General features: G+C 40.7%; 1 protein-coding gene across 11 annotated transcripts in view; it reads right to left on the reverse strand.

Annotated features, from left to right (window-relative positions):
• Positions 1-5,618, reverse strand: part of CD55 (CD55 molecule (Cromer blood group)) — a 44,967-nt gene extending 39,349 nt beyond the window's left edge. For 4 of the 11 annotated variants that reach the window (XR_002785793.2, XM_023548389.2, XM_023548385.2 and 1 more), the window contains exons 1-5: positions 5,305-5,614; positions 4,647-4,829; positions 3,039-3,230; positions 2,246-2,345; positions 1,098-1,183 (exon numbers count right to left, since the gene is read on the reverse strand). Coding sequence is in view for 10 of the 11 variants with exons in the window: in XM_023548389.2 (XP_023404157.1) it covers positions 1,098-1,183; positions 2,246-2,345; positions 3,039-3,230; positions 4,647-4,829; positions 5,305-5,392 (649 nt within the window). In the remaining variant the exon portion in view is untranslated. Of the gene's footprint in view, positions 1-1,097; positions 1,184-2,245; positions 2,346-3,038; positions 3,231-4,646; positions 4,830-5,304 lie in introns of all 11 variants that reach the window. The other 7 variants (XM_023548382.2, XM_023548381.2, XM_023548386.2 and 4 more) reach the window with 5 other exon arrangements.
• Between the last annotated feature and the right edge of the window lie 7,572 nt (positions 5,619-13,190).

Consider the following 13,190-nt stretch of genomic DNA (forward strand, 5'->3'; position numbering starts at 1 on the left):
TTTTTTTTTCTTTTGTCTTCCTGTCAGTTGACTCCACACATTTCCTACCACAGAGTGTCAATCAATAAACTCTTGTTAATTACACTAACTCCACCCTAGTTTAATAACAGCAAAATCTTCAATTTAGCGATGACTGTTGGCGTAGTGGTTAAGTGCTACGGGTGCTAACCAAAGGGTCGGCAGTTCGAATCCGCCAGGTGTTCCTTGGAAACTCTATGCAGAAGCTCTACTCTGTCCTATAGGGTCGCTATGAGTCGGAATCGACTCGATGGCACTGGTTTTTTGGGGGTTGACAATAGGGTTTTCAGAAGTCACTTGCAGTAGTATGAGTTAAGTGTAGAAAGAGGGAAGTATGGCAGAAATAAAGCAGGCATTTTAAAATGCTGTGGACCTCTGACTCTCAATTTTTATGAGACATGCATATAATGGACATAAATTAGGCTTGATAATCCATTTATGATATCATTTCTGTGCCTTTTCTCCCCGTGAGAAGATATTCAAGCACAGAAACCATATTTCTTCTTTATTATGTAACCTTATTCCTTTGGTGAAAAAAATACATCGCACTTTAAAACACTTCTAAATAATTGTCTCAGGCAACCATAATCCTAAAAGGAGGTAGGCAGGTAGGCAACACTGGTCTTAGAGAATGTGATGGATGTGAAATCAAGAGACCTGGGTTGGACGCCTTCTCTTAACCCTTGTTATGGGATAGAGAATCAAGTCCTATAGACTCTCTGATTCATAGTATTTTCATCCACAAAATTGTGAACAAAAATACTATACATATATCTTTTACTTGACTATTAAAAGTAATGGCTAGATAAAAAATGATCACTACAATACAAATGTGAGTTTGTTTTTAATGCTTATTATACAGTTAAGGATATTAACTAGCTCAAAAAGCCTTGGTGATTTATCATCACAGCTAATAAAGGAAGGGGCTTCACTAGAAATAGTCTTTAGCTAAAACAGTCAGGTTGAAAGGTGAGGAAACTATAAATATATACAGTAAATAATTCTAAATCAGCAGAAGGTAATCTGTCATTCATTATTTAGCTCCACAACCTGAGAGTTTAGACTTCTTAAAGTCTTACCTTTGCACTCTGGCAGTGGGTCTCTCCACCCAACATCTTTTCCCATAAGCAAACAGTAACTAGAAGTTACACCAACTAATTCGTACCTAAAGCAATAAGGGGAGAAAAAAGAAATAGTTTCATTTGCACATATGTGACTTCCCTCAGTTTCTTCAGAATATCACCTTAAAAAATATTTACTACACCAGTAAAAAAAAAAAAAAAAAATGGAGACAAAACAAGAGAGGATAAATGGTCAATAAAAGGAAAATAAAAAATTTAAAAAGGTGGCATCAAAGGATAAAAAGCTATACAACATAGAAGACATTTTTATGTGCATTGGGCACATGCACAAAATACGAAAGTGTTTTAAAACACATTTATATGATACAGATGCTTGCATTTTTATATTTCTGAGTTCTGAAAGATCAATACAACCCTAAGAACAACAGAATCAACTTCTATTTAAAGGGTTCAAAGCACTCTCCAGATTCTTTACTAATAACTCAAATTTTTGTGTGCAGTACAGGGGAAAAATGATACAGATATATTTATTTTATTTAAAAAAAAAAAGAGACACAGAGAGAGAGAACAGAACAGCGCAACCCAATCTGCAGACGCCAAGTGAGAAAATGAACGTGAAGCTTTCGGCAGTGTCTGAGACACTGCTGATACTTAGGAAGTGACCTTCCTTCCTGACTCAGAGAACTTTTAGAAAACAACTTTAGTCAGAATGATATTAGTGCACTAGGAATAAATGTTTTTAACTCAGGACATAACAGATGATACATAGAAAAACCACCATGCAAATTCATTCTTTAGTGAACTTGAAGATTGATTTCAGGTTTAACTCTTAAACGTAGTAATTTCTGCAAGCATTGTCAACAAATCTCTTGTTAAATTTTTTCCTTTGATAATTACTCAACATCTGAAATTTTATATTGAATCATGTATGTATTGAAATCTAAAAATTTAGAGAGTTTGGTGCTGTGAGAACTCTTTCTTTATTGCCCACTTTCCTAAATTTCATTGTGATGAGTTCATGAAGAAAGGTGTTTGAGGAGAGGGGTGGCTTTAGTTCCTACCAACTCGTAAACACTGGCTATGTGTTAAATGCTAATTGTTTTTTCCTTTGTTAAATACAGAGTGTTTAGCAGGCCGCAACTTACCCTGTGTTACAGGAGAAGAAGATGGCGGAGCCAAATAGTATGCCACTTGGTATATTGACATGACCATTTTTTATTTTTCCAGGATCAGGACATGCTTTTTCTAAAAGAGAATATAAACATATTTATCTTTTCATTAAGTTAGAAGGCACATACATGCACATTAATTATCTGAACCACTGATATTTCTTATGCTTAGGTTTCTTTATTCTACTATCATTTTATAATTTACCGAGTGTTCATGTAGATACTGTTTCTAGGCATGCAGAAAGACAAACATCCCCTTGAAACATTATACCCTTTTTTTCCAAAAAAGCAACATTTTTAGAATATATACTTATTTCATTTTAAACCAAACCCACTGCTGTAGAGTCAATTCCAACTCATAGAAACCCTGTACGGCAGAGCTGAACTGCCCCATAGGGTTTTCAAGGCTGAAATCTCTAAGGGAACAGACTGCCCGTCTCCCTCCTGCAGAGCAGTTGGTGACTTAGAACCAGACCTTTTGTTTACAGCCAAGCACTTAACCTGACCTTTTGGTTTACAGCCAAGCGCTTAACCCCTGTACCACCAGGTAATCTTAAACTAATAAGTGTGAAATCTGTGAGTGAATGACTATTCCTATCAAACAAACATCTAAATCTGCTTAATTTAAAATAAAAGGACTCTAATGGTTCTTTTAAGAATCACTCTAAATAACAGCATACACACATTGAGTTCCAGCATGAACGAGGGAAGAGATATCACTTTCCCCAAACACCACAGGATTAGGAATACTCTTTAACCCCACGCTCACTTTTACAAAATTCAGCAGGCTTGGACCATGTGAAATCCTGAAGGCAAGTTAGTTTTCCAGATAGAGACTGATCCTTTTCGTAACCCAAACGGCACTCATATTCCACAGTGGAACCCGCCGGGAAATAACTCTGTTTGCTGTAAGGCTGTTTGAGGGATGCAAAGACTAGCCTGGTTGGAACATCACAGCTACCTGAAAAGTAGTAACAAAGACAACAACAAAAAGTATTATCGCTTATTGTTATAATCTATGTTTAATGACCTGGGCCTTAAATCACCCCTTTTTCTATACTTCTCTGTACATATCTGGCATTTATCTATATTAATATCGCTATGGCATCCACAGTGTATCATGAGTATCACATGCATACTTTCATTTCCTAGTCACTGGAGGCCTGTGAAGTCAACTGGGTCTGCAGATGCCACAATTGCCATTTCTCAGATAACATAATCCAGCTAAATTCCCAATGTACAGCTTGGCATAACTCGGTCACTCAAAAAATGTTAGTTCCCTTATGAGGGCCAATTATATCCAGACCCCAAGACTGATGTGCTGAACAACAAAAATAACAGTAATAATAATAGCTAATATTTACTGAATACTTCAAAATGTTTTGTTTTTTAAATATAAACACTTTTAATCCCCACAACAACTCCATGAGGACAAGGATCACATAAGGATCAAGTGTACCTAAAAGTATAAACTGTAAAAAGTTGAACAAATGTGAATTTAGAAAGGCATGGTATAGTGAAAGGGCACTGGATTTCTAGTCAAAAGACCCAAGTTTAAACCCTGGGTCTCCCACTTAGGAGCTGCTGATCTTGAGGAAGTTATTTAACTTCTGAGAGCCTGTTTCCTCTACTGTAAAGTGGGGACTAGAGCCTGCTTACCTCATGGGATTGTGGGGAGGATTTGAAGTAATATATGTGGAAGAGTCGAAAACCATAAAACCTGATACATGTCCAAAGTTGATATACTTCATCCTACTACCTTTTCTCATGAATATATTAAAAAAAAAAAAAAAAAGTTAAAAAGAGAGACTATTTCACACCTGGCCTCAAAATATATTTGTGGCAGTTCCGTTACCGACCGTATCTTCCATGGATTTTGAGTCGTTCAGTCAAAGGCAGGGATCAAGTCTTATGTCACTTGTGCATCTCAACACTAACACAGGGCTTTGTATATACTAAAAGAATTTGAAATAAATTCAGAGAGCTTTTTAAAATGCCACCGCAGAGTCATGTTTGGTAAGTCCTACTTTGCAAAATGAAATTTAAGAAAATCGATCACCTATGCTATGTCTCAAGGTAACTGCCAAATATGTTTATATGTAACTTACTCCCTAAACAATCCCTAGTGTTTCTTTTCTCTATTAGCCCGGACAGGAGGTGCAGAGTTAGGAAAAGCACTCTTAACCAATTAGGACCTGCTCCGGGAAGTAAGTCTTCATTTAGCTGGAGTGCGAAGTGCCAGCAAGGTGTACCCTGGGGCTTAGTAACGGTAGAAAACGATCAATTACCAGTCACTCCGAAAAAAAAAGAGGTATAAAAATAAACTTAACAAGATACATCCATTCCCATAACTTCTAAAAAGAAATAAAGAACGTACGGTTACAAAATTCTGCAACTTCTGACCATTTATCCTTAATACAGACCACGGAGTCTGGCTTGCCAGGAACTTTTACAAAGCCTTCGTTACATTTGTATGTTATTGTCGCATCTTCAGGAAAACGTGTAAGACCTCCCAAAGGTGGTTGGGCGTTAGGTATATCTGGGGGAAGGCCACAGTCACCTAGGGAGGAAAAAAGCAGAACTGAACGAAACACCGCTTTTCAATTCATAGCGACCTTCCCTTCCCAAAACCAAAGAGGGAGGTAATGATGGCTTTTGATGCCTGCTGGGGATTTGAGGAAAATTGACTCTCTTCGAGCCCTTCCTTTCCACTTTCCACGTCTGGCTGCTCTGCAAACTCAGCGCGTCTGTTTCCTCAACCTTCCACGTCTCGCCCCTAAAGCCATGCCAGTTGGGGTCCTGCACGGTAAGACCCTCAAGTGCTGATTAGCAGCGGAGATCCGCTTCCTCGTCCAAGAGGTCATACTAGGAGCCCTGAGCCTCAAAAGTACAGGATTACGGGAACGATTACCGGTGCCCAAATTCTTCACCTCCCCAGGTCCCCAGACCCTCTCTGTCGTCAAGGAGACGTATCCGACCCCTCCCACACCGTCTAAGGATTAACCCTTGGGCCTGGGTACGCGGCCCCCACTCACCCCGCACGGCCGGTGGGCACAGCAGCAGCAGGGTCAGCCCCCCGAGGAGGTGCAGCACTGCCGGGGCACTCCGCCGCGCACGGCTCATGGCGCCTGGGGACAGGGACTCAGCCCCAGGGCTACGCGGCACCAGCAGCAAGAAGCAGGTTGGCGCAAGAAGCTGTAAGCAGCAGCGCCTAGCACTACACTCGAGTTAAATTTGCGCTTCGGACAGAGACAGGCTGAGTCACCAGAAGGGTGGGGCGAAGACGACCGGGGTGGAGAGCGGGTTTGAGCAGCCAGGTGCAGGGCGGGACGAAGGCGGGGGCTCTAGTGGCACCGGCTCGCAGGGGCCCTAGACTGGGGAAGAGGAGTCCAGGGCGGGGTGGGAGGAGCACTGTAGGGCAGGAAGCGAGAACTATTTTTTCCGCTGCTAGGGTGGGGCTGCGATGAGTGGCCTGCTGGAAAAGCAAATATCTTTTCAGTAAAAAAAAAAAAAAACCTAGAGGAGCAGGGAAGAGGGGAGTGGTTTTAGAGGCGCAGGCTTTACTTCCCTAGAACCTTAACTTGTTTAAGTGGACCTTAAGCGCGCTTGAGCGCTGCAAAGCCAAAAGAGAGGTGCAGTGGAATTCAGTAGCTCGTGAGGAGGGATAATAACAAAACGAAACAGTTGCCATGGAAATCACTTCGGTCTCATGGTGACCCCATGTGTGTCAAAGTACAACCGTGCTCTATAGAGTTTTCAATGTCTGATTGTTTGGAAGTAGGTTGCCAGAATAGATTGCCAGGCCTTTCTTCCAAGATGCCTCTAGGTGAATTCAAACCTCCAACCGATGAATGCTTATCCTTCTGCACCACCCAGGGGCACGCCCTCAAGAGAAAAAACTGAGAAATAGTGCCCACCCAGGGAACTTGAGCTTTCACTATGTCAGGTGCCAACATAAGGATAAGAAAAGACGACCAGTGTGTTGTCTCCTAGATCTCTCCTCAACTTGAAAACAGCAAGTGTGAGATGACTCAAGAAAACAGGTCCCATAACACAGCAGTGAGTGAACATTGCTTTTGGGTGGGAATCCTTTCCTTGCCCAGATTTTCCTTATGTACCAAGGACGCCTAATGAGGTCACTTGGAGGCTATTCTAGCCTGACTGCAGAGAGAAATTCATCATCCAAGTATCTGCAGGCATGTGTGGGGAGAAGGGGGAAAGATGACAGAACAAAAACAGCACCAGCAAGATAATGGTAGAAGGAAGATAAGAGGACGAAGTCTTGTTACAAGCCCTCAAGAATAGGGTCAGTAGGTTGCAAGGCTGGCTACACTTCAGAATCACATGGGGAGCTTTTAAGAATCCAAATTGTCAAACAGCCCCCAGACAAATTAAATCAGAATATCTGGGAGGGGACTGGGCATCAGGATTATTTAACCCTTTCCAGGTAACTGCATTGTGCAGCCAGGTTGGTGAACCATTGATTTATATGGTCCTGACCAAACGGTTGGCAGTTTGAATCCACCAGCCACTCCTTGGACACCCTTCAGAGCAGTTCTACTCTGTCCTATATAGTCACTCACTTTGGAACGACTCAAAGAAGAAACAGCTGCAAACATCCATTAATAATTGGAATGTGGAGTGTACAAAGTATGAATCTAGGAAAATTGGAAATTGTCAAAAATGAATTAAAATCCATAAACATCAATATCCTAGGCATTAGTGAACTGAAATGGACTGGTATTGGCTATTTTGAGTCAGACAATCTTATGGTCTACTATGCTGGGAATAACAACTTTAAGATGAATGGCATTGCATTCATTGTCAAAAAGAATATTTCAAGATCTATTCTGCAGTACAAAGCTGTCAGTGTTAGAACAATATCCCTTCAACTATAAGGAAGATCAGTTAATAGACTATTATTCAAATTTCACACCAACCATTAAAGCCAAAGATGAAGAAATTTAAGGTTTTTATCAACTTCTGCAGTCTGAAATTGATTGAACATGCAGTCAGGATGGATTGATAATCACTAGTGATTGGAATGCAAAAGTTGGAAACAAAGAAAAAGGATCGGTAGTTGGAAAATATGGCCTTAGTGATAGAAATGATGCTGTAGATTGTATGATACAATTTTTCAAGACCAACAATTTCTTCATTGCAAATATCTTTTTTTCAACAACATAAACGGCTACTATACACCTGGATCTTGCCAGATGAAAGAGACAGGAATCAAATCAACTACAACTGTGGACAGAGATGATGGAAAAGCTCAACATCATCAGTCAGAACACTACCGAGGCAGACTGCAGAACAGACCATCAATTGCTCATACACAAGCTCAAATTGAAGCAGAAGAAAATTAGAACAAGTCCACGAGAACCGAAGTACGACCTTGAGTATATCCCACCTGAATTTAAAGACCATCTCACAAACAGATTTGATGTATTGAACACTAATGACTGAAGACCAGACAAGCTGTGGAATGACATCAAGGACATCGTACTTGAAGAAAGCAAGAGGTCATTAAAAAGACAGGAAAGGAAGAAAAGGCCAAAATGGATGTCAGAAGAGACTCTGAAACTTGCTTTTGAATGTCAAGTAGCTAAAGCAAATAGGAGAAATGATGACGTAAAATAGCTGAACAGAATATTTCGAAGGGTGACTCAAGAAGACAAAGTATTACAATGACATGTGCAAAGACCTGGAGTTAGATAACTGAAAGGGACAAACATGCTCAGCATTTCTCAAGCTGAAAAACTGAAGAAAAAATTCAAGCCTCAAGCTGCAATAGTGAAGGATTCTACAGGGAAAATATTAAATGATGGGTAGCATTAAAAGAAGATGGAAGGAATATACAGAGTCACTACACCAAAAAGAATTGGTCGATGTTCAACCATTTCCGGAAGTAGCATATGATCAGGAACCAATGGTACTGAAGGAAGAGGTCCACGCTGCACTGAAGGCACTGGCAAAAAACAAGGCTCCAGGAATTGAGGGAATACCAACTGAGGTGTTTCAACAAATGGATACAGCACTGAAAGTGTTCACTCATCTATGCCAAGAAATTTGGAAGGCCGCTATGTGGCCAACTGACTGGAAGAGATCCATATTTATGCCTATTCCAAAGAAAGGTGATCCAACTGAATGGTGAAATTGCTGAACAGTATCAGTAATATTACATGCAAGTAAAATTTTGCTGAAGATCATTCAAAAGCAGCTGCAGCAGTACATCCACAAGGAACTGCCAGAAATTCAAGCTGGATTCAGAAGAAGGTATGGAATCAGGGGTATTGTTGCTGCTGTCAGATGGATCTTGGCTGAAAGCAGAGAATACCAGAAAGATGTTTACCTGTGTTTTATTGACTATGCAAAGGCATTCGACTGTGTGGATCAAAACAAATTATGGATAACATTTCGAAGAATGGGAATCCCAGAACACTTAATTGTGCTGATGTGGAAATAGTACTTAGATTAAGAGGCAATTGTTCAGACAGAACGAGGGGATACTGCATGGTTTAAAGTTGGGAAAAGTGTGCATCAGGGTTGTATCCTTTCACCATGCTTTTTCAATCTGTATGCTGAGCAAATAATCCAAAAAGGTGAACTTTATGAAGAATGGGGCATCAGGATTGGAGGAAGACTCATTAACAACCTGCATTATGCAACCTTGCTTGCTGGAAGAGCGTTATAACCTACATCATGCAACCTTGCTTGCTGAAAGTGAAGAGGACTTGAAGTGTTTACTGATGAAGATCAAAGATCATAGCCTTCAGTATGGATTGCACCTCAACATAAAAAAAAAAAAATCCTCACAACTAGACCAATAAGCAACATCATGATAAATGGGGAAAAGATTGTGAAGGATTTCATTTTACTTGGATCCACAATCAACACCCATGGAAGCAGCAGTCAAGAAATCAAACAATGCAATGCATTGAGCAAATCTGCTGCAGAAGACCTCTTTAAAGTGTTGAAAAGCAAAGATAACACCTTGAAGACTAAGGTGCACCTGACTCAATCACCTCATATGCATGTGAAAGCTGGACAATGAATAAGGAAGACTGAAGAAGAATTGACGCCCTGGAATTATGGTGTTGGTGAAGAATATTGAATATATCATGGCCTGCGACTGGGTTTTTTTTGCCAAAAGAATGAACAAATATGTCTTAGAAGAAGTACAACCAGAATGCTCCTTAGAAGCAAGGATGGTGAGACTATGTCTCACATACTTTGGACATGTTATTAGGAGGGACCAGTCCCTGGAGAAGGACATCACGCTCGGTAAAGTAGAGGGTCAGTGAAAATGATGAAGACCCTCAATGAAATGGATTGACACAGTGGCTGCCACAATGGGCTCAAGCATAACAATGATTGTGAGGATGGCGAAGGACCCAGAAGTGTTTTGTTCTGTTATGTATGAGGTCACTATGAGTTGGAACCGACTAGACAGCACCTAACAACAACAACATAGGGTTGCCATGAGTTGGAACCAACTCAACGGTAATGGATTTGGTTTTTTGGGTTTGGGGTCAGAGTAAAGGAGCCTTGTCTTATATGCTTGGGACATGTTGTGAGGAGGAATCAGTCCCTGAAGAAGGACGCCATGCTTGGCAAAGTACAGGGTCAGCAGAAAAAAGGAAGACCCTCAAAGAGGTGGATCGACACAGTGGCTGCAACAATGAGCTCAAACATAACAATGATTGTGAGGATGGTGCAGGACCGGGCAGTGTTTCATTCTGTTGTGCATAGGGTTGCTATGAGTCAAAGCTGACTTGACGGCACCTAACAACAACAACACAACAAAGGAGCCCTGGTGGCACAGTGGTTAAAGTGCTTGGCTGCTAACCAAAAGATCAGCTGTTCAAACCCACCTGCTGCTCTGTGGGAGAAAGAAGTTGCAGTCTGCTTCTGTAAAGGTTTGCAGCCTTGGAAACCCTATGGGCAGTTCTACTCCAACCCAGACAGTCTCTATGAGTTGGAATTGACTCAAGAGCAGTGGTTTTAGTTTTGGCTTGGGGTCAGAGTAAAGATCCACCGAGCCCATCCTGTCCCTGTCATAGCTCTATGAAACAATGATAGGAAAGCTGGGTACTCATTTTCTTAGAGAATAACCCCAAGAACATGTTTCCCTTAATAATTTATCTGGGTCTGATTAGTAGCATCCTAGCCTAGATTTCCTTCTTCCTCAGGTGTCTTACTCAGGCCTATTGACATTAAAAAACAATAACAAAAATATCTGCTGCCATTGAGTTGATTCCAACTCATGGCACCCCAGTGTGTTACAGAGTAGAACTGCTCTGTAGGGTTTTCTTGGCTGTAATCTTTACAGAAGCAGATCTTTAGGCCTTTCTTCCATGGAGCTGGTGGATGGGTTCGAACTACCAAACTTTTGGTTAGTAGATGAGGGCAAACCGTTTGCATCATCCAGGGACCCAAGTGAAATCTCTGACTTGTAATTATGCCTTGTTCCATGTATCAGCTGAGGGTATTTGTTGCATAGTTTTTTTTTTTTTTCTTTTTTATCATGATATTTGGAGCCCTGGTGGCTGCAGTGTTTAAGTGTTCAGCTGGTAACCAAAAAATCGGCAATTTGAGTCCACCAGGTACTCCTTGGAAACCCGGTTGCTATGAGTCAGAATCAACTTGACAACAACGAGTTTGGGTTTTTTTTGTTTATTTGTTTATAATGATATTCTTTCCTGAACACTTCCTGTTGGCTCTTTATTGGTTAGCATGAGCTTTATAAAGAGGAGAAAAAAAAAAAAAAAAAACTTTCAACAACAGCGTTTTCTCTGACTGAACCAGAACCCCATGTTACCCAATACTGGACCCAATCCTATAGGGATTCCAGAAAAGGACTCCTTCCTATTGCCTTTCACTGAATCTAACAGCGTTAAAACATTTTAGTTTGAAAGCCAGAGGGGAGTTTTATAATCATCTACTGTGATCCCCGTATTTGATATTGAATCAACTTACTTTTACCCCCATATCCAATATAAAAACACAAAGCATGCCAGGGCCCAGCAGTGTTTTAGAAATGGTATCAGGCTTCATTTACTCCTCCTGAGACCTCCCATAACCTCAACCACCACCCTCCTCTCCTGCTGTAGTCTTCATTCCCACGTGGGCCCATAGAATGGGTGTGAAAGGCAAGGTGACATCATAAAAAAGAGCTGAAGGTCAAGACCAGCTACAAAACTGTCAGAAGTCTTAACTTGGAGGCCTGTTAGTGCTCTGTAAATATTCATTAAGTGACTGTAACGTAGCTTTTATCCAGTGAAAACAATGAGCTCTCTGAAGTCTCAAAGAAAATTATCTCTATCACCCAGCTTAGCTACACTAACTACCCCAAGTATTCACCAGTTAAAGCACTTTGTTCTTCATAATTTTTTTTTAAAGAAACTTTTACACGAAATAACTGGATAGACTCTTAAGTAATACATATAACCACCCAAACAATTTCAACATTCTGAGGGGAAAGGAAAAAAAAAAAAAAAAACTACTATGCACGTACTCAATTTAGAAAAGGGATCTACAATAAAAGCTAAACAATGTTAAGAAAAGTCAAAGAAAAAAATCGTAATTTGCTGAGGATTATTTTAAGCAATAGCCCCTATTTGTTGTTCCAACCACTTTACGCAAATTATACTCTTAAACACAACCTTGTGAAGTGGAGATAACCGTCTGCATTTTACAGATGAGGAAGTAGGCTGAAAAGTGAAATAATTTACCAAAATCCTTGAAGCTAATAAGTGGCCAGGCCAGAATCTAAACCTAGAATGTCTGATCCTAAAACTCTGTTCTACCACACTACATTATTTTTATTGGCATCAGTGAGTAAAAATTCTCCTACATGGAAAGCACTAAATTAGGTATTTTGGGAGATGCCTTGGGAACACAGCTGCTTCTAGTGTGAGCTGTAGTCCCAGATCTTTACACTTGGTCTACCAAAAACTATCTATGTGTTCTCAGTCAAGTCACTCCACCCCTCAGCTTCTCACTTCCACATTGATTAAGAAAGGGTCTGAGACTAAAATAGTTTCTACAGAACTTTCAAATTCCCAAACCAAGCTGCTGTTGTCATTGTTAGCTGCCATCAGGTTGGCTTGGACTCATGGTGACCCCATGCGTAATGGGATGAAAGAGTTGAGATTCCTAAGGCTTTCACTGGCTGATTTTCATAAGTAGACCACCAGGCCTTTCTTCCTAGTCTGTCTTAATCTGGAAACTCCCCTGAAACCTGGTCAGCATCATAGCAACACACAAGTCCCCACTGGCAGACTGATAGTGCCTATGCTTGAGGTATATTGGCCAGGAATCAAACCTGTGTCTCCCACATGGAAGACGAGAATCCTATCAATGAACCATCATTGCTGTCTCCAAAATTGTAAGTTTATGTAATTAGGTTAAAAAACATTAAGAAAATAGAAAATATGTCAATGATTTTGGCAGAAAGGGAGGACGTGGTTCTCACTCTTGTCCCAGAAGCCATATAATTACCAAATCAAAGGCTGGTCAATAAATTAGGGAGCACTTAGTACTCAGAAGCATACTAAGAAAATGCCAATACTGTGTTAAAAAATCTGTAATCTGATAGGGAGGATTTATGTGATAAATGTTATGAGGACACCACAGCTAAAGAAGTATGGGGGTTCAGAAAAGAGAGACGGGAACATGGTGATTGCGGTGGGGAGGCTCATGGCCTAGTGATTCGGCTAAATGTGGCAAATTTGTACCCACACAACAAAGGAAAGAAATGAAGAAAGAAAAATGGTGTGAACACAGGTTTCGGGACAGAAAAAGGTCAGTTGATACCAACAATAGTAAGTAGTTTAGGACTAGACCTACTGGTCTGACAGAGACTGGAGAAACCCTGAAAGTATGCCCCCTGCCCCAAACACCCCTTTAACTAAGCACC

Source organism: Loxodonta africana, chromosome 20 (genome assembly GCF_030014295.1).
Source record: "Loxodonta africana isolate mLoxAfr1 chromosome 20, mLoxAfr1.hap2, whole genome shotgun sequence".
In the NCBI taxonomy this organism is placed as follows: Eukaryota; Metazoa; Chordata; class Mammalia; order Proboscidea; family Elephantidae; genus Loxodonta; species Loxodonta africana.